This window comes from Cyprinus carpio, chromosome B9 (assembly GCF_018340385.1).
Source record: "Cyprinus carpio isolate SPL01 chromosome B9, ASM1834038v1, whole genome shotgun sequence".
NCBI lineage: Eukaryota > Metazoa > Chordata > Actinopteri > Cypriniformes > Cyprinidae > Cyprinus > Cyprinus carpio.
This window is the reverse complement of record NC_056605.1, coordinates 2,677,033-2,698,514: the sequence shown is the minus strand read 5'-3', so window position 1 is coordinate 2,698,514 and position 21,482 is coordinate 2,677,033. Positions and strand designations below refer to the sequence as shown.

At 38.6% G+C, this 21,482-nt stretch overlaps 1 protein-coding gene across 2 annotated transcripts; it reads right to left on the bottom strand.

Moving 5' to 3' along the window:
- Nucleotides 1-3,235: 3,235 nt before the first annotated feature.
- Nucleotides 3,236-16,114, bottom strand: LOC109095667 (transcription factor Sp3-like). Of its 2 annotated transcripts, none has more exons than XM_042730608.1 (8): nt 15,931-16,114; nt 15,612-15,685; nt 15,352-15,477; nt 9,048-10,040; nt 8,179-8,383; nt 7,100-7,289; nt 6,730-6,926; nt 3,236-5,743 (listed from the first exon to the last, which is right to left on the bottom strand). In XM_042730608.1, the coding sequence occupies exons 1-8, from the start codon at nt 15,935-15,937 to the stop codon at nt 5,424-5,426; spliced, it is 2,112 nt and encodes a 703-aa protein (XP_042586542.1). In that variant the 5' UTR covers nt 15,938-16,114; the 3' UTR covers nt 3,236-5,423. The 2 variants fall into 2 exon arrangements, with proteins under 2 accessions (XP_042586542.1, XP_042586543.1); XM_042730609.1 differs by having other exon boundaries at nt 7,100-7,190.
- Nucleotides 16,115-21,482: the final 5,368 nt, after the last annotated feature.

Sequence of the window (21,482 nt, the reverse complement as noted above, 5' to 3'; positions counted from 1 at the left end):
TTAATGGAAACACTTCTTGATTGATTGATTGATTGTAATAATAAATATATTTTTTTGTTATTTTGTTCCTTTCAGTCTGTTTTCTATTGATGTTTCTGTCACTGGATTCGCTCAGCTGGGGTTTAAAAAGACAATAAATATTCACTAATATTATTGATCTGCATTAACACTTTCAGATGAGAAGAGGTTTGAACTGGACTGAGATGTATAATAATAATAACTTTGCAGCATTAATACTGTTATTGAACTGAACTGAATCAACATTGAGAACTGAATGGAGCTGAAAATGACTCTGTTGTCTCTGCTTATAGCTGAATTACACTCGTTAATGATTGATGAATTATATTCACACATTTATTAACCTGAACTGAATCAGCACTGAACTGAATTAATTTGAGTAATGAACTTCTGCAAAGTTGCCTATAACTAAAATTATTAAGATGATGATGAATTTTACAACATTAACAGTATTATTTTTACATTTATTAGTGCAAAGCTGCTTTGAAAGCTCTGTATAAAATTCTCATTTTTTTCACATAATTTTACAGGAGTTTTATAAAAGTACTGTATATTTTTTGAAAATGTAATGTGTTGTATTGTTTTTTTATTTTTTCATTTGTAGTTTATGGTTTGTTGATGTAAATAATAAAAGCTCTTATGTTCTCAATATAATCTTAATTGATTGATTCAAGGGTCTCTGGCTTGGCTGAGAGTCTCCAGTCTCATGTTGTAGATCAGTGGAGTCCCTTGAGAACTGCACAGGTCTCATGTCTCCTTAATCAAACACACCTGCTTCAACTCATCGGCTCATTACTATAGAGACTCCAAGAACTGAAATGTGTGTGTCATGCAAAACATCCAGAAACATGTTTGGGAACCACTGTTTTAACAAAAGGCAATACTGAAAAACAATGGGAGCTGGAGAATTGCCTGTACTCTTTTGAGCTGCCCTCCCCATCCAGACCCTGCTGGAAAACACGGGTGCTTTTATCTGTGCGGTCCAGCAGAAAGTGGCCCATCCACACCAGAGCGATTTCACTTATCAGAGCTGTAGCGTGGCCGGGGGTCCGCAGCGGGCCTCCCATCGATCTCCTCGCACCGCGGCCGCTGCTTTTACAGGAATATATCACTTTCCTTCTATCAGAGGAACCGGACATCACACAAGGTCAGAAAGAAGTCATCCAAACACAACTCTGCTATCAGCTGGACTGCTGAAGCGTTTATCTGCTGCTATAAAGGCGAGCGGATCCAATATGAGGAAGGCCAGTTTGGCGACTGGAGGATTCTGGGTAGTGAGGATGTGGTGATTCATAGGCCTTGTTTCAATATGCCCCGCTCCCCACCTGACTTCAGACTATTACAATATTCAGATTACCGTGCACTGGAAATTAATTGGACTAATTAACATACAAGTAAATGATGATACCGTTAACACATTTCATTAACTCAAACTGTCATTTCATGTTCACCGTGCTCTCTGTATTGCATTACAATGAATTGAATTCATTAAATTATGCAAATGAAAGGTGGCAAGCAACGGACGGCTCCATATGAACGTTAATAGACTGTTTTCTCTGAATCTCTGCAACACATCGCGTCGAATTCAGGCGCATGTGCTTTTTTCGCTTTGATTTGGCAGATAAGATTTCAGAGGACACTTTTGATTATGTGTGGACACAACCGTAAGTGATGAGACAAAAGCAGTTTGCAATGCAATTTAAGAAGCATGAAAAGTCAACAATGCAAAGTCAAGCTGTTTTATGATTTTAAATTAATTTAGATAGTATGTGGAGTATTTGTTAAAAAAAAAAAAAATCCTCACCTTCATGCCATTCCTAAACTGTATGAGGTACTTTCTTCTGTTGAACACAATAAGAGATATTTTGGCCAGTTCGGGTAACCACAGAGTTCCAGTCCCTATTGACTTCCACTGTAAGTCAATGCAAACCAAAACAGTTTAAGTTACCAACATTCTTCAAAATAACATCACATATTTAATGTTATAAAAACACATTTTTCCTTGCATATTAAAGAAGATTTAAAAAACATTGTAAACTATCCAAATCAATTTTCCACACAGCTGGGTTTAATGTTCACAATAGACAACAGTTAAAACAGACTCTGATTACGAAATGTGATGTGGTTTTAATATATAAGCCCCTCTAAGAGGAAATTGCTGTAAGTGTATTTCTAAATTGAAAATGAAAAAGGCATGGAGGGGAATTTTGTTCACACTTGAGCAAGTTCAAAAATAAACAACATATTTCATATGCAATTTAAGGGGGTAAAACGGTGGGTTGGGTGGGCGGATGCTCGTCGTGCCTGCTCTTTTTATACATATTTTAACATTGAATATGTCAGAAGCTTGTAAACGCACATGAGATGAGGAATATATCAGGATTTAGAGGGCAGGAAGCGGTCAGATATCCAGCTCTGGTCCTGTTGCTGCAGTGACATCTACTGGACTTCACAGACACACACTCACACACACACACACATACAGGAATTTTAAGAAGTTATTGGTTTTCAAACACAAAAAGTAGAACATTTCAATCATACAATTTGTAGTATTAAATGCAAACAGTAGAATATGTATTGCATGTATGCTTTTGCCCATTCAAACTTTTATAGAAAGGTTGAATATATGAACAGAACAAAAAAGTCACACAATTTAAACCATTTCAAATGAACTAGTTAAGGCAAAAAAAAAAAAAAAAAAAAAAAAAAAAAAAAAAAAAAAAAAAAAAACACTCCTTCAAAGTTGTTTTAAAGAAGTCTCTTATGCTCAACAAGGCTGCAGCTATTTAATTCAAAATACAGTAATATTGTTAAATATTATTACAATTTCAACTAATGGCTATTGTAATATATTGTAAAATGTAATTTATTCCTGCGATTAAAGCTGAATTTTCAGCATCATTACAGTGTCAACAGTGTCACATGATCCTTCAGGATATGATGATATGCTGCGCAAAAAAACATTTAATATTTATATTTTTAAGATTCAAAAGTGTTTATTTAAATCAGAAAATGTATTGCAACAATGCAACTTCTTTATTTTACAGTTACTTGTATTCAATTTAATGCATCCCTGCTGAAGAAATTGAAAATGTAATTTTTTATGATGGGGAGGATAAAATGTATGGTTCTTATGTCAACGATCACCAGTTTTACTGTTGTGTGCAAGTATGTGCATCAGTGTTCTGTGAAAATAAGACAACTGACAAGCACAGGATTAGATTTAGTCATTTTAGTGTGAAATAAACAGCTGCCCTCAAAAGTGGGCATTGTACAATAGTCTGAAGCGTTCTTGGAAAAATGACCAAATAAAAATATAAAAGTGACATGATAAGATGCTATTTATAATGAACAAAATCGAATTAGACTTCACAAACTAAAAAAAAAAAAAATTGCAATTCTGGATCCCTGTGACAGAACACCACTTTATCAAATCAGAAAACAAAATAGTGTTTGATTATCTGCCATTAACCCCGCTGGACCTTTTCAATCAAACTCTGATCGTTACAAACTTGGCTACGGGAGGTATAGAATCCCCAACACAAAAATTGGCAATGGTACTCAAAATGGGTAGATAAAGAGACATGATGATTAGCTGAAGGGATAAAAACAGATCAGCGGAGATTAACTGTACAGTACCACACGGAAACAAAGCCATACTTGTACATGGACTAACAGCAAACGAGTGCGTCCTCCCTGATGACCTGCAGTGTGTTCAAATAAAACCTTGACCTCCTTACACAACACTCATTAGCTAACTCCTTCGAGAGCAATCTCGCTGTGATTCAAGGCGTCAGACTCACGGCAATACAGTAAGCGAACGAAGGAGAGGAAGTTCAAAACCTACATATTGAACGTCGCCTACATCACTACGTGGTTAGACAGTGATGTGACTGCAAAGGTCCCGCCACGCTTTTGCTCATTTAACATCCCAAAAGCCTGTTACTGAAGTATTTTGACACGGCAGATTGATGCCAGACACTCGGAGCTGCTCGTTTGGTCCTGAAACACACAGAACAGATATTAATGCTGCAAACCATCAGACATAAACCAAGAGTTTTTCTCTCCATTTATAAAATTTGGCAAACTACAAACCGCTTCATTTCATACAAATGATTCTTGATGCTGTTTACAGTCCAGTTCTTTAAAAAAGTAAAGCCGAAGGGAGTTTTTTTTTTCTTAGAAAAGCAGTTGTGGACACCACAAATCCAGGTTACAATGTATATAAATATCACTTTGCTCAAAAAAGCCTTCATTTGCAACAAATTCATATTGAAAGATCTGATCAACTAGAGAATTATGATACATAAAATGCTTTTAATTACATGATTGTTTCATATTTTCCCCTTTGCCAGGACTGGGTTTACCTACACAAAATAAATCTACATAAAATAAATCAAATGCATTTTCATGAGGAGCATCGGAGACATGTAAAGACACTATTGGACACCTTCATGACTCCCAACAGCACAATGGCAAGCTTCTCTCCAAAGTTTTACATCTTCCTCCTTATATGGAGAACTTACACCACGAATATCACTTACGACCTATAATTAAAATGAGAAACAGCTCACCCACAGAAATGAAAATTCTGTCATTACTTCCCCGCTCCACGAGAACTAGTTCAGACCCAAGACGCTACAACAGATGCTTAACTTCCCACCAAACCAAAGCCCACGACATAAAACACAGAGTCTGACAAAGTTACAAAGCTGATGGGACGACTCTCACTGAATAAAAGCTTGCATTTTGGGTGTTTCTCACACAGCGTGATTCTAGTCACATGTCCATTCTGGAGCTTGACAGACATGGAAGTGTTGTTGCATGGAAAGAAAACAATTTTCCCTCAAAGCAACCGCACAAGTTTGGAACGCTGTAATGGAGGGGGGGGGGGATAAATAATGTGAGGATTTTCACTTTTGGCTGAGCTGCTCCTTTAACATCAGCGACCCGTCTGTCACATGACACGATTATTCCCGTTCCAACAAGTACACACTGAAACAGATGCTTGACACCCATGAAGAACTCGAGCTTTGTACACGGCAGCTTATAATACAATATAAGGCATTTCAGTGTAGTATGTGAAAACAAGAAATAATGCTTCCCCCATAAAAAGATAAACAAAAACCCCAATAATTCTATATTTGTAAAATATATATATAATAATATATATGTGTGTGTGTGTGTGTGTGTGTGTATGTGTGTGTGTGTGTGTGTGTGTGTATATGCATTCACGTAAATGTACTTATTTACGTAAAGGAGGGTAAATATGTAAAGGTATAAAAGCAAGGTAAATGCGTGAGCTTGGAATCGACGTATAAAGTCTCAGGTTGCGGGAGAAGAGGATGTGATGTCATACAGGAAGAAGCGGAGCCTTGGCAGTCTAACAGAGCGTTCACGGTTCGTCACTCGGCCGCGTCCCCGGCGGACACTGAGACTAACTGCAGAGGAATCTCGGCTGTGCTCAGCTGGTCCTGTGAGCTGGACGTGTTGACGGTAGCGCTGACGGTGGCCAGGCCCTGCATGGTGCCGGGCTGGATGTTGGTGAGGATGAGTGTGGTGCCGCCCGTCGTGATGATGCTGTCCGAGGACACGGCTCCGCCCACGCTGGCCACCATGGCTCCGCCCACTCCCTTCTTGTTCTGATGCGTCTTTATGTGCTTGGCCAGGTGATCGCTGCGCATGAACCGCTTCGAACACTCTGAACACACAAACTTCTTCTCTCCTGATAATGGTCAAATGAGGAATGATACAGAAATGGGAAAAAGAACAGAGAAAAGCTGTTACAAAACCCTCTGCACAAAGCCTACTCCAAAAGCTCAATTAAAGATATGCATTTTCTTAAAATGTATTTATTGCTGTGATCAAAGCTGAATTTTCAGCATCATTACTCCAGTCTTCAGTGTCACATTATCTTCAGAAATCATAATAATATGCTGATCTGCTGCTCAAGGTGTTTGCATCATGGTGACAGGCTGAAAGCTGCTGTTGTTTTCATAGAACCTTTATGGATAATAATAGTGTACTGGTGTTATATCTTCAGTCATGCTGAATTTGAATTACCTTGACTTTTGAGATTTTTTTAAAGCATTTCCCACATATTATTTCAGAAATATAATATGTACAAGACAAGACAAGTTTGTATAAGATGTAGTTGTAGTTCATGCATTTTTTCTGTAGAGATACTTAACAAGTGATTTGTTTAACATTTACATCATGTTGACAACCTCATGTGTGATGCACTTGGAATATAATTTTTTTTTACATTTGTAAGTTGACTAGTTAAAAATTGTAACCGAGAATCGGTCAAACGTTCCGAAAAAAAAAAAAAAAAAAAAAAAAAAAAAAAAAAATCTAAATGTAATTTCTTTGCCAAATCGCCCAGCCCTAGTAGATACTGACATAACACTATGCTTGGAAGATACATTCTTTACAGACATTTTCAGTAATATGTTTTTTTTTTTTAAAGCTGACACTGGAGAAAAGCTTAAAGCATCAATAAAAATGTTCAATTTGATAAATTCATACCTAATATTGTTTTACTTTTTAGCTGCACTGTTACCTTAGCAACATGTTAACATCAAACTGAGTGTTCCAAATCAGATTCTATTTGGGTCATGATGTCACCTATGTAAGCAGTTGGCTAGGTTTTAGAACAGAAGTAGTCACTACATATTTGTGTGTGTGTGTGTGTGTGTGAGAGAGGAGTACCAGTATGTGTTCTCCTGTGTCGCTGCAATTCATCACTGCGTGTGAACCTCTTCCCACAAAACATCCAGGTGCAGACAAAGGGTCTCTCTCCCGAGTGCCAGCGCAGGTGAGCTCTCAAGTGAGACGTCTTCCCGTATACCTTCCCGCAGCCAGCTATATGGCACACGTGCTGTTTCTTCTTGCCCATGTTAGATCCCCTACAACATATAATTAGAAACAGTAAGGTCAGAATGGAAATATACTACACACATCCAGTGATGAAGACATGCAGTCAAACACACACCGTGGGGTGTCTGTGTTACATATGAATATAAACACAGAAATTGTACCGTGTCTCAAAACTAAGTGAGGAAAGGAAATGTGATCTCACCTCCCGCCTCCCTCTTTGCAGTTGGGGCAGGTGCATGCGACCCTGCGCAGACGTTTGCCCTCCTGGCTCAATCCCTCCATCTCCTCCTCCACTAAACGAACACGAAGGTGAGAGAGGTCATTGGCATTCAGCGTAGAGCTACTGTCCAGAGGCCACTCCTCCGAATCAGGCTCCTCCTTAATCTGAATATCTATAGAGTATAGTATGATCAGCGTTACACTAACAGCACTGCATCATTACCGCTAAACACAACTTCCCTCTGCAATGCCACTCTAAATGATTCTTCTGGACTGCTTCATCTGGTTAACTTTAGATGGTCACCTTTATAGGGCCCTATGATTTCCACGATGTGGAAGACATTGATGGAATCCAGTCAAAAAATGGATTTTAGTGTATAATGTTGAATTTCACGGAAATTTGGGTAAATAAATGTTTACAGTCCACATGAACTTTATAAAGCTGCCTTGTTTTTTTTTAATAAAACTATCGTCAGATACATACAGACTCAATGACCTTTATCACAACCCTCCAAAATAAAAAATAAAAAAAATAAAAGAAATTGTGACAGAAATATTACTGTTGTACAGTAGAATGAAAACATCATTTAAGGAATACCACACAATTTGAATCTAATCAGTACATCTCTGTTTGCACTTTGTTTGCCATAAAAGAAAGGGACTGTTTAAATTTGATTAGTTCAAAAGATTAGTTGAATTTGTATGCATTTTAAAAAAAAACTACTTCTGGAATAAATAAATAACAAAATGTAATAATAATAATAAAAATTAACAAAACATAACACAGAGCACTAATATTGTTAAAATTAAAAAAAATTATTAATATAAGCTATATGAATTCAATTGATTAGACATCCCTTTTGATTATTTACATTTTAACAATTAAACCATTAAAATGGGCTCTAGACAAATTAAAATGGAAAACAATATTTGCAAAAAAAAAAAAAAAAAAAAAAAAAAGACTTCATAGGGCCCTACATATATCTACATGTTTTTTCTCCCCTATTAAAAAGATTACTACGGACATTTCCACCAGTCTTCCTGAAACAGCAGCTGCAGTACCTCCAGTGCTGTCCGTGTCCTCGGACTGCTGGAACTGGCCCACAGCGTTCACCGTCACCGACTGCAGGTTAGGCATCTGTCCAGAGGTCAGGCTGACAGGTGTACCGCCCTGACCCAGAGACAGCGTTTGCACCGGGGCCAGAGTAATCTGCTGAGCTGGAGCCGTCTGGAGCTGAAGGTTCTGGAGGTTCTGAACTCCCTGGACCTGCACGGACAGATCGGTGGAATGTAAAAATAATTAACTATTTTTCCTAACATTTTTAAAGCACAGCAGGCTTGTTGTCTTAATTTAATTTAAAAATAGTTACTTTAAAGATCCTCTCTGGATTCCTGCAATTCATCCGCACTGTTAAAGTTCCTCACACCAAAGACGACAACTATTTAGTTTTAATAATTGTTCTAAGAATAAGTTCATGCACTACAACGATAGCAACACAAAGAAAATATATTGTTGGAATCACTCTAAGAACATTTGTTTTCTACTGATGAACGATAAAAACATTGACAGCCAATGAGAATCCAAACGAGTTTAAAGAACTTGCACATTTAAAGCAGCAGATGACAAAGCTGCTGGTGTGGATGCTAATAAACGTCTTGTTATTGGTGTGGACAGGCCTTAAGTCACCTTAAGTGTGCCGTGTTTGAGCAAAAAGCTATAAAAAGATATCACCGAAAACCAGACAGTAACCAATCACAAAAGCAATGTTTTCTATACATTTATGCACGTTGTGACTTTTTACTGAATTTGAAGTTAATGAAAATGGTAAGCCATGGTCGCTTTGTATAAAAGTGTAAGCTAAATGAATACATCTAATTCTCAAATCTAAAAAATGCAATTTAAAACAATAATCTGATCTGTAACCTCATACCTGGAAGGTCTGCCACTGTATCTGTCCTGACGGGGAGACGGTTTGGGCCTGGATGAGGAATGTTCCTGGGTTGATGAGCTGGACGTTTTGCAGAGACTGCTGGGCCTGAGCAGACACCTGGCCGTCAGCGGTCTGCAAGGGCAACTGCTGTAACTGGATCACCTGCTGTCCTCCAGACACCTGCACCGCGCCCTGACTGAGGTAGCCCGAGCCGTCGCCCTGCTCTCCCGCCGCAGACTGCGTCAACACGCCCATGCTGTCTATCGTGCTGGTGTGCTGCTGCGAGGACGAGGAGGACGTGGTAGGCACAAACATGTCTGCACTGGAGTTGAGCGTCTGTTGCTGTTCCCCTGCTTTGGCCGAGCCCTCAGAGTTCTCCAGGCTCTGATTGGTCATGATCAGCTGTCCGTCAGCCGTGACGCCGGTGGCGATCGGCTGGGCTCCGGAAAGCCCGAGAGAGTCCAGATCCAAGCTGTTTATGGGCACAAAGGTAATGTTACCAGGCAAACCCAGAGGCACGTTAGTGACCACCTGACCCTGAGTGCTGAAGGCGGAGCTTCCCAGAGACACCTGCGGGATCTGGTGCACTTGGCCAGACTGTGTCATGAGGTGCTGGCTGTTGCTGAGCACGTCTGCGCCCGAGACGCTGATGGTCTGTGTGCCGTCTGGGAGGATATGGATCTGCCCTGCGGCGTCCTGCGCCATCGAGGCCCCCTCGACGGAAGAGGCAGAGAAACCCAGCTGCCCTTCGGCCGTCTGCACCTGAGGGATGACTTGGTATTGGATGTTAGGCACTGCGCCGCCGGACGCGTCGGTCCCTGACGTGAGTAAGATGGACTGGTTCTGGAGACCCTGGAGGCTCTGGAGAGGAAGAACATACTGTCCGTTGGACGTGACGATGCCCGTGCCTGGGAGATGCAGGACACCGGAGTCGTCCTTCACCGCCTCCCACCTTTCAGACGACCCTGTTAACTGCACTGAGAGGTCTGCGTTCTGAGGAGGAAACGGGTTCACAAAAGAACAAGATGTTCAAAGTGATGCCACAACGGTGCATGTACACAGGAAGATCCAATAACAATGAACACGTCCTCATCTCTTGCTGTTACTCTGGTGACTGATGCAAAACATGGACCACATGGACTACGGATAAACCCATCCTGCGTATGAAAATGATTTGAATTTGGTCTGAAATACTAGTAAATATGTTTACCTCAAAAAAAAAAAAAAAAAAAAACCTTCCATTAGTAATATTTTGCCTGATGTGCCCTTTTGTGGCCTCAGAAGAGATGCCAAAAGCTTTTCTTCACCCTAACTGAAAATATGCATTTTAAATTTGAATACAATTCGAATTTTGATCATATTTAAGTACAAAATTTGAATTTAGTTTTTCAGCTATTTTGAGAGCCCTAGTTAGAATGTCCCTAAAAAAAATATGGAGCAAAAATGCCCCGTTTGAGTTTTTGTCTCATATTTACATTATATAGTTAAGCAATATCACATGAGTGCAAATCTGATACTGATTTTATACAATAGTTCCATAAATAAGAAGTTAATATTGTGTTATTTTGGGCACAATGTTGTCTGTTTTGCTCAATTTTGCCAACGAAAATATAAAAACAAAGCAGAACTGTTCATCTCCGAGCAACACACAGCGGCATATCATTTCTTAATGCACGTTTTGATTGAACTGTGTGAACTATTAGGCTCGCTGGATTTGGTTTATGACATCAAAGTACTGTGAGAGTGATTCTAAAACATGCAGAGTTGTCTGCTCTCTAAAGCTCTTGCGGTACTTTGATGTCGTTCTGATGGGGATGATCCGCTTCAAGCCGAACAAGCCTAATGATTCAATGGACCATTCATAAAGAACCATTTACTTCACCCCTGAATGAATCAGCCGTTTGAACGAATCAAATGAATAAATGACTCGATGACTTAATCATTAAGACATTTACCACCACCTACTGGCAATTTTAGTTTATTATTTAGAGTATAATTTTATTAAAGAAATAAATTTCATTTTTCCATAGTAATAAATAACTATTATTATACTTAAAGGTATAGTTCACCCTATCAAAAATTAACATTTTGTCATCATTTACTCGCCCACATGGTCCACAAGAGTACACGTAATTTTATGTTCAATCAAACAAAGTATTTCTTGCTGAATCTTTTTTTTTTTTGTAATGTCTGTTTGACGTTTTACACAACAATGACTTTAAATTATCTTTTGGGAGTAATTTGTCAGCCAAATTTGATGTGCAATTAATTTTCAATTAATTAGATTAATTAATCGTCACATCATGTAATTAATTAGATTTAAAAACAAATGTAACTGCTTACCACACACACACACACACACACACACACACACACACACACACACACACACACACACACACACACACACAAACATATACATATATATCTATATCTATATAAACTAGGGATGCATGAAACACTGGGCCGAAAGCCGAATACTGAACATGTTTTTTTTTTTTTTCATTTTTCATGCCAAATTGGCATGTATTTTGCCAATTTCTTTTCACTATTGCATAAATTACATAGCCAACATGTAATTTTTACTGTTTTGTCTTGCTTTTCAAAGAAAAAAAAAAAAATCAATTACAAAAAACAACAATTTAAAAATATTTCCTAAACACTGAACATTTTTTAACATTATAGCAGACATTATACCAACAAAGCACAATTTAACTTAAAATTAATAAGTTAGTAAAATAATATTTTTGGCCATTTTTGAGACTTGAATCAGGCACGTATTTTTTACTGCACAAATAAAAGCAGCCTTGCTGAGCAGAAGAGAATTATTTTAAAACATTAGAAAATATTACAGATCCTAATTTTTACACTGTGTGTGAATGTATTGATAGAGCTGGTGTAATTATTATTCTCATTTTTATTGTCTTTATTTTATAGAACAACAGTAAATTTACAATACCAACATTTATGAATGCTGATAGAGTTCTTGCTTTTTCTCAGCTTTTATTTTGGCAGAAACCCACAGGAAGTCCTCAGTGCAGCTGACAGCAGATTTGTAAATGGTTAATTATGAATTTGGGAAGATGTTTGTCGCACATATCGCATTGTCACATGCCTTTAAAAAAATCATGTACGGTGGTGTGAAAAATTGTTGGCACCCTTCCTGATTTCTGATTTTTTTTTGCATGTTTGTCACACTTTAATGTTTCAGATCATCAAACAAATTTAAATATTAAGATAACACAAGTAAACACAACATGCAGTTTTTAAATCAAGGTTTTTATTATTAAGGGAAAACAAAATCTAAAACTGCAGGCCCTGTGTGAAGAAGTGTTTGGCCCCTAAACCTAATAACTGGTTGGGCCACCCTTAGCAGCAGCAACTGCAATCAAACGATTGCGATAACTTGCACTGAGTCAGTTACAGCGCTGTGGAGGAATTTTGGTCAACTCATCTATGCAGAATTGTTGTAATTCAGCCACAATGGAGGGTTTTCGAGCATGAACCGCCTTTTTAAGGTCATGCCACAGCATCTCAATAGGATTCAGGTCAGGACTTTGACTAGGACACTCCAAAGTCCTCATTGTGTTTTTCTTCAGCCATTCAGAGGTGGACTTGCTGGTGTGTTTTGGATCATTGTCCTGCTGCAGAACCCAAGTTCGCTTCAGCTTGAGGTCACGAACAGACGGCCGGACATTCTCCTTCAGAATTCTTTGGTAAACAGCAGAATTCATGTTTCCATTTATCACAGCAAGTCTTCAGGTCCTGAAGCAGCAAAACAGCCCCAGACCATCACACTACCACCACCATATTTAACTGCTGGTATGATGTTCTTTTTCTGAAATGCAGTGTTACTTTTACGTAATGGGATAAACACCTTCCAAAAACTTAAACTTTTGTCTCGTCAGTCCACAGAGTATTTTCCCAAAAGTCTTGGGAAAGATGTTTTCTGGCAAAACTGAGATGAGCCTTTATGTTGTTTTTGCTCAGCACTGGTTTTCGTCTTTGAACTCTGCCATGCAGACCATTTTTGCCCAGTCTCTTTCTTATGGTGGAGTCATTAACACTGACCTTAACTGAGGCGAGTGAGGCCTGCAGTTCTTTGGATGTTGTTGATGGGTCTTTTGTGACTCTTGGATGAGTCGTGAAGGTTCTCCACTGTTCCATGTTTTTGTCATTTGTGAATAATGGCTCTCACTGTGGTTCACTGGAGTCCCAAAGCTTTAGAAATGGCTATATAACCTTTTCAGACTGATAGATCTCAATTACTTTTTTTCTCATTTGTTTCTGTATTTCTTTGGATCTCGGCATGATGTCTAGCTTTTGAGGATCTTTGTCAGGCAGGTCCTGCTTAAGAGATTTCTTGATTGTGAACAGGTGTGGCAGTGATCAGGTCTGGGTGTGGCTAGAGAAATTGAACTCAGGAGTGATAAATCACAGTTTTAACAGGGGGGCAAACACTTCTTCACACAGGGCCATGTAGTTTGGGGTTTTGTTTTCCCTTAATAATAAAAACCTTCATTTAAAATTTGCATGTTGTGTTTACTTGTGTTATCTTTGACTAATATTTAAATTAGTTTGATGATCTGAAACATTAAAGTGTGACAAACATGCAAAAAATAAATCAGGAATGGGGTCAACACTTTTTCACACCACTGTAAATGTTACTGAGCAACTGACGAGATTCACTGTTTCAGCACAGATTTTCTTGCACTCTGGATTTTGAACCCTGGTGTATTACAAAACATAACGTTTGCAATTTATTTACTAATTGTTTAAGGCCATTTCACGATTTCAATCATCATACAGTAAAGAGCAACAACCACCCTTCCTCTTCTCATCGGTAATGATTTTTGTGTCTTTCTCTGACAGTTTTAAACACTTTCCCACTGCAGACATGTTTGCTGCATTAGTGCGCACCTATATTTGATCGTGTGACGTCATTGTTCGGTACAATTTATTTGGTCTTCTTGCTTATTAACCGAAATGATTCGGCAGAAAATAGCAAAAAAAAAAAAAAAAAAAAAAAAAAACATTTATACATAATTATATGAAATTGGGAAAATTAGTATATTTCAAATATGTCTAAATACAATGTAATTTTGTGAATCTAGATTTTTATTAATTTATTACATTTTTAAATCACTGGATTAAGTCTCTTATTGGTTGCAAAGAAGAATATCATTCAGCCTTTGCTGTATTTCTGTACTAGGGCTGGACAATATATCGAACGATATGACCATGTGCATCTCGTCAGTAAAGCCGGTTCCATGATTAGCGGTAAATCGAGTTCATTATTGAAGATGAATCGCCTTAGCGTAGCTTCTCAGTGAACTACGGCTCTGTGTATTAACTGTTTATGTTTTGCTTTGTTTTCTGAGTTGTGTTTGTGAAATAATGAGCACCTATACCTGGAGAGACAAACATTATGATCACAAACTCTACACAAATATCCAGTCATGTCTTCTGTGTTTTCTGTGAAATGCCAGTAGTAAGGGCTTTATTTACTTATTTTTAAAAAATAAATATAGAAATTTCTTTTTTCATTAATCACTAATTTAATTTGACCAAAAGTACAGTAAAAGGGTAATATTGTAAAATATTACTACAATTTAAAAGAACTTTTCTATTTGATTATACTTTGTAACATAATTTAACCATGTGATTTTCAGCATCATTACTCCAGTCTTCAGTGTCACATGATCCTCCAGAAATAATTCTGATATGCTGATTTGCTTATCAAAAACATTTCTTATTAAAGTTGATAACAGCTTAATATTTTTGTAGAAACCGTGATACATTTTTCAGAATTCTTCGATGATCATAAAGTTTTGACATTTTAACTTTTTGTAACAACTTACAAAATTAGTTTCACTTTTTATTTATTCATTTATTTTTATCTTGCTGAATGAAAGTAAATCTTACTGATCCCGAACCTTTCTAAACTTGCACGCATGTGCTCCATGTGCAGCCATCTGAATGACCGACAATAATACAACCAATTATCTGAAAGGTTTGTACATCTCCATCTATAAAATTAAACCGATCATGATCCATTCTTTAACTTTTTCCATGCTGGTCTATGTCAACAAATAAGTAACTAAAACACAAGTGTGTCTTCCTGTCTATTTGAATGGTTCCTGTGAAGGAGAAGCTGCACCGTGAACCTCACTATAATTTACACAATCTATTCAGACTGAGCCAGATCTGAGCTTCCGCGTGTATTAATGATCTTTGAGTCTGGGTGTAAACATCCACCCGAGCAAAGTAAACACGGTAAGGTCTAATAGAGGTGAGGACCTACCCCTCCAGCAGCAGCAGCAGCAGCAGCAGTATTATTGGAGCTCGCCCCGTTCTCTGCTCCGGGGGCGGGCGAACCGAGGCCGGTGCAAGTGGCGGCGAGCAGGGCGAGCGACGAGGGCTGTCCGTCCTGACGATGGGCGGGTTTAATACATGCAAGGGGGTGGCCACACAGGAAGTACCAGTGTTTTAACAGAACAAAGTGAAAACTTCACCAAAGCACATGCATTAGAATAAGAGAGGAGATGATTAGATCTGGTGTACCTGCTCCGCGCCGCCGCCGTCCTGAGCGCTGCTGCTGTCCGCCATGACGCCCGCTTTCACTGGCCCTTCAGGCGCTTAAACACACACAAAACAACACAAAACAGCCGTTAGAGCCCGTCACTCCGCGCGCTCGCTGCACAGGTGGCTTCACCGGCTATAACAGAAGCGTCGGATGATTTGAGCTCTGTATATCTTTCCTCCGCGGATCTTAAACTCTCTTCAGTTTCGCCCGCCTGCTAACGTTAGCCTAGCTTAGCATAAACATACCCTGCACAAAGCTTCAAAGCGACCGTTCCCGCGCTCTTCAAATGCTACGTACCGGTCATTACTTGAGTTCTTTGAAGAAGACTGATATCTGCGTTTAATTACACTCCGAGCATGGTGATTTTAATCGGTGCCTGCGCTCGCTTTAGTCCAGTTTGTTTTTTTCCTAATTTGATTGACGGCGGGGCTTCCACTTCGCCAGCTGCGTCACCGACCGGAAGTCCCGCCCTTCGTCTCTCCTCTCATTGGAGATTGGGTTGGAGAACTCGCCTTTTGATTGGACGGACGGGATGTCTGTCATTTTGACCGGGTTCCTTCCTAAGTCTCGTTGTCCCTCGAGTTTTGTCCGTGAAGATGCACGGTTTCCGCCAGTTTCGTGAACAACTACAGGTTTTGTTTTGTTAATGCTTTTGATGCGTTTACCTCATTACCTGTTAAGTTTATTTGCAAGAAAGCTTTAATCTTATTATTTTCTTATCTTACATATTTTGCAAGAACACTAGCCTGGTTCACTGCTCATTCAGACAAGCTGGGAAACTAATTTTTTTTTTTCATGGTCTTGTAATCAGCAATTAAGAGGTTTATGGTTTAATTTAAGAGGCCACTTGAGCTCTGTCAAGTGTTTCTCAAGTAACAGGAGTGATTAATGATATGCAGTCATTTCTGAAGATCAGTCTTAATGGAGAAGGCAGCAGCATCTTTTACAAAAATGTGTCAGAGATGGGATGAGCCACACGGATCTGGTATTAAAATATTTTTAGTAGTTTATAAAAATATATATATATATATATATATATATATCCAAAATACACACACACACACACACACAAAAGAACCTCGCATTCTGCAAAGAGAAAAAAATACAAGGTGCTAACAGAAAATGCATTCATGCATAGAAACATATTGGCTACAGAAATCATAGAAATATAGATATTTTGTAATAATGTAGAAATCAAATAAAATATTCTAACCATGAAAGCTTTGGGGGAATTTCAAGTGCAACATAATATATATATATTGCGTACTATGTATAAGTGAAACAAAGATGATAATTTTGGCAAATTTAAAATAAAAAATTCAGGAAAAAAAAGGGCCAGCACAACAGGGACACCAAACGCAGCCATCACGGTCACAATTTGGCATCTAAAAAAGTTGATTAATAATCACTACATTTTGTGGACACAGCAGTTATTACAAATATTGATATGCAAAGAGCTGACTTAGTTTGGACTTCATAAAACGAATTATATTTAAAGACCACCGACCTTCAAATGAACTAACGTTACACTTGCCAGTAGCTGATGGAAGCTTTGTACAGGAGTAAAGCTGTTGTGTTATTCTGTCAATCATCCACACTTTTCTTGAAATGTGTGTCATTATATAGCTTTATAACAATTTACAGCTGTAGTATTATTAGACTAAAAATTAGTATTAGTAGACTAAATGATATGAAATGCACCATACCGGCATCAGAAATGATCTCGGCCATGCACCCCCCCCCCAAATCCTTTTTGATAGCCTTATTGTAAAAGGTAAAAGCCCCAATATATATTTCAAGCAAAACTGAAGAACAAACTGGTGTGACATCACTTTAATCAAAATCATGCCAAAACAAAGTTAGTTTGGAGTTAATTTCAGGAGTTAATTTTCAGAAATAGTTACCCTTTTATTCAATGCTATTTTGAAACCTCAATTTGCCAAGAAAACAGCTATGATTCTCTCCTATAATGCCTGATGAGTTTGAAAACATCTGACAAGAGATCAGAGACCATATTTCTATACAGAATCTTTCAAATTCTGAGGTCCATGTTCATATGCACTCTCATCTTCAGTTCACCCCACTCATTTTCTACAGGTTCAGGTCAGGGAACTAGCACAGCCATGGCACAAGCTTTGTTTTGTGCTGTTGATTTTTATTTATTTTTTTACTTCTTCTTTGGATTGTAGTCCTGATGGTAGATCCAACCACTGCACGTTGTAAGATTTCTAGCAGGGCAGTCAGGTTTAGATTGTTTATCTGTTGCTATTTGATAGAATCCACAAAGCTGTGCATCTGAACAAGATGTCCAGGACCTGCAGCAAGAAAAATAGGCCCATTGTATGCATGGGGTACTTTTTATCTGTGTGCACCAAAGCCATCTTGAGTGTTCGCTGCCAAAAAGCTGTTTTAATTTCATCTGACCATAGAAGCCAGTCCCATTTGAAGTTCCAGTATAGTCTGGCAGATGAATATGCTGGAGTGTTTTCTTTTCTTGATTTTTTTTTCCTTGAAACCCTCCCAAACAACATGTGGTGATGTAGGTTTTGTTTGATATATTTTTTAGACTCAACTATTTTCTGCAATTCTTCAGCTGTGATCCTTGCAGAATCTTTTGCTAGACTCTCCTCCTCAACCGTGCATTAGGACCATATAGACACACGTCCTCTTCCAGGCAGATTTTTAACATTTTCTGTTGACTGGAAATTCTTGATTATTGCCCTGATGGCTGAAATGGGAATTCTTAATGCTTTAGATATTTTCTTACTGCAACTTTCTAATTTGTGAAGCTCAACGATCTTGTTCTGCACATCAGAACTATTCTTTTGTTTTTCTCATTATGATGGATGATTAAGGAATTTGGCCTCTGTGTTCCTCGTATTTAGGATGTTGTGGAACAGGAAGTCATGGCTGGACAATTTTATGTTCATAGTCACCCTTGTGTGAATTTTGAATGGGAATATGATAGCTGTTAATTGCAAAACTATTCTAAATATTTCACTGCTCATGTCAAAGATGGTAGCCTATATAATACTTAAACAAAACTAGCTATCCCCAGACCCCAACACTAATTTAAAATCTCACCTTAAAGGAATTGTTCACCCAAAAATTTAAATTTACTGAAAATGTATCACCCTCGGGCCATCCAATATGAAGATGTGTTTGTTTCTTCATGTGAACAGATTTGGAGAAATGTAGCATTGCATCACTTGCTCACCAGTGGATCCTCTGCAGTGAATGGCATCACAAAAAACCACAATCAAAACACATGATAAAACATCACAATAATCCACAAGCAATCCACATCACTCCAGTCCATCAGTTAATGTCTTGTGAAGTGAAAAGCTGCATGTTTGTAACAAACATATGTATCATTAATGCATTTAAATGACACTTCCTGCAGAGGAAAAAGTCTATCCCCAGTTGTCCTCTCACATAAAAATTATGATAATAAAATATGTGCAAAAGACTTGTTCTTTTGTACTCTTGCACTTTTTTGCACATATTTTTGTGACCTCTGAGCAATAAAAGAAATAAGGCTTTTGAGCTGAATCTGGAAGAGTGTGGATCTCTTTTATCTTTGTATCCTTGTATTTTTTGGATCTACGCACCTTGTTATTTGGACGAGTGTTTGGCACTACAACCTTTTTTTGTGGATTCCAAATCTGATAAAGAAACAAACTCACCCCCATGATTTTTTTGAACTCTGAACTGAATCCATAAAGTCTGAACTATTCCTAACAGGTGACGGCAAGATTGAGTTGAACAGTGAAATAAGATTTCCCTGGTTTGAGGACAAAAATCACGATAATATTGCACGTTTTTTAACGATAGGAATTGGAATGAAGAGAAAGTTTGTGTTCCAATATTCTTGGTAGCATCACCATCTCACACACACACAAAAAAGGATAATACCAATTCTAATTTTCCCTAAGATAGACAACCGATGTACCTATGCTTCCCTGATTCATAGTGCGTCAAGGGAGTTCAGCAGCACAGAATGAGGAAATTAACTTAGGAAATTAGACTGTCTGGGGGGCAAATTCGGCAGATTGTTTTGTTATTCACTAGAGAGCATGAGCAGGAGAAAACTGGGTGGAAGTTGATCTCACCGAGATCATATAGAAAAAAAAATCACTTTGTATCGTCCTAGACGTCTAGAAGAAGAAAAGAGACTCTGAAGTTTGTTCGTGGCAGCGGTGTTGCTTTTATAAACGCTAAAAGATTAGCACGATTGTATTGAGATAACAGCCCAGAGACATTCTGCACTCTCAGCTGCGTTCCTGATCTAAGACTCTGTTCACTGCATCGTTTCCACTGTGTCAGCTCCTCCCTGAGAGTGACCAGAGAGCAGCGTTTTCCTTCAACCTTCAATTCAAACTTGGCCCATTACAGCCAGACTACAAAAGCACTTTCCTTGCACTCAGGGGCTCGCACCAGTGAGTGGGGGATATTTCCAATCACTCCGCTGTCAATCTGAGTGTCAGGTAAACACAGGCTGGCAGACAGAGCCTTTAGAAAGGCCCACATCTGTGGCTCTCGCTCTCCTAGCTTACCTTGCGCTGGCGTATCCACAATCTAACACACAAAGACACCCACACTCAGATAGGCAGGCAAAACGCAGCTGTTGTACAATGGCGTGGGTATCTTATCTCATATCTTTAGATTGAAGTACTACACAATAAGTAAATTGCTTTGAGATTTCGTCTGATGTGCGAGGGGATGTGATTTCAGGCAAGTTGACAAATTGGCTTGCAAACCAGGAACACAGTCTTGATCGTTGAACAAGACGAGCTGGAACACAGAACACAGAGTTGTATCTGAGTTATTGATTGATTCGGTCCCAGACGGCACAGGAATGACGGGCTCTGTGGGAGTTGGTTTAGTTTCACGTTATGGCAAATCGAGTGGTGATCAAACACTGTACTCAGTGTTGTCTTGACTCATATTTTATTCGACCTTGCATACACTCTCATCAGTCTTAATCACCTTTCTTTATTAGCATCTCTGGTTCCATTAAAGAAGACCTATTATGCCTCTTTTTACAAGATGTAATATAAGTCTCAGGTGTCCCCAGAATGTATCTGTGAAATTTTAGCACAAAATATCCCACAGATCATTTATTATGTAATTTTGAAAATGCCTATTTTGAGTGGAAGCAGAAACACGCTGTTTTCGTGCATGTCTCTTTAAATGCAAATGAGTTGCTGCTCCCCGCCCCCTTTTCCAGTACAGGGCTGAGCCTGAAATCATGCTTTTTAAAACATATTAGTTCAAACTTCTGATATAGGGTTTTCTGAGGGCACACATCTGAAGCATGTGCACAGAAAGCGGCTGTCACATGGCATGTGAGTACTAAACTAACTTCTCTTTCATGTTTTATTGCACTTAAACCGCCAAATACACACAAGTTAATGTTAAAAACAAATGCGAATTAACAGACAAAAACAGCTAGGAAATAAATTGCATGCTTATATTAGATCCGTGGCAGCAGCGTAATATACAGTAAATAAATCAATAAATCCACTGCTCTCCTGTCTCCTCTGAGGCTGGGACTCTGAACAGTGTTCTGTGCTCATCTGTGCAGTCAAAGACAGAACAGTTAGCATGCTTTGCTCAAACTTTTCATCATGGCTTTAGAACTGGTACACCACTGTCGTTTGCGCCGTGGGTGGAAACGTGCAGATCAAGGGGCAGTATTATTATACGATCCCCTTTCTACGTCACAGGGGGAGAGAAATCTGAGCAGCTCATTTTTACACAAGCTTGCAAAAAAAATTTTACTGGGTTGTTCTTTTTCACGTTTTCTGGGCTGGTAGATGCATTGGGACCTGATTATAGGACTTAAA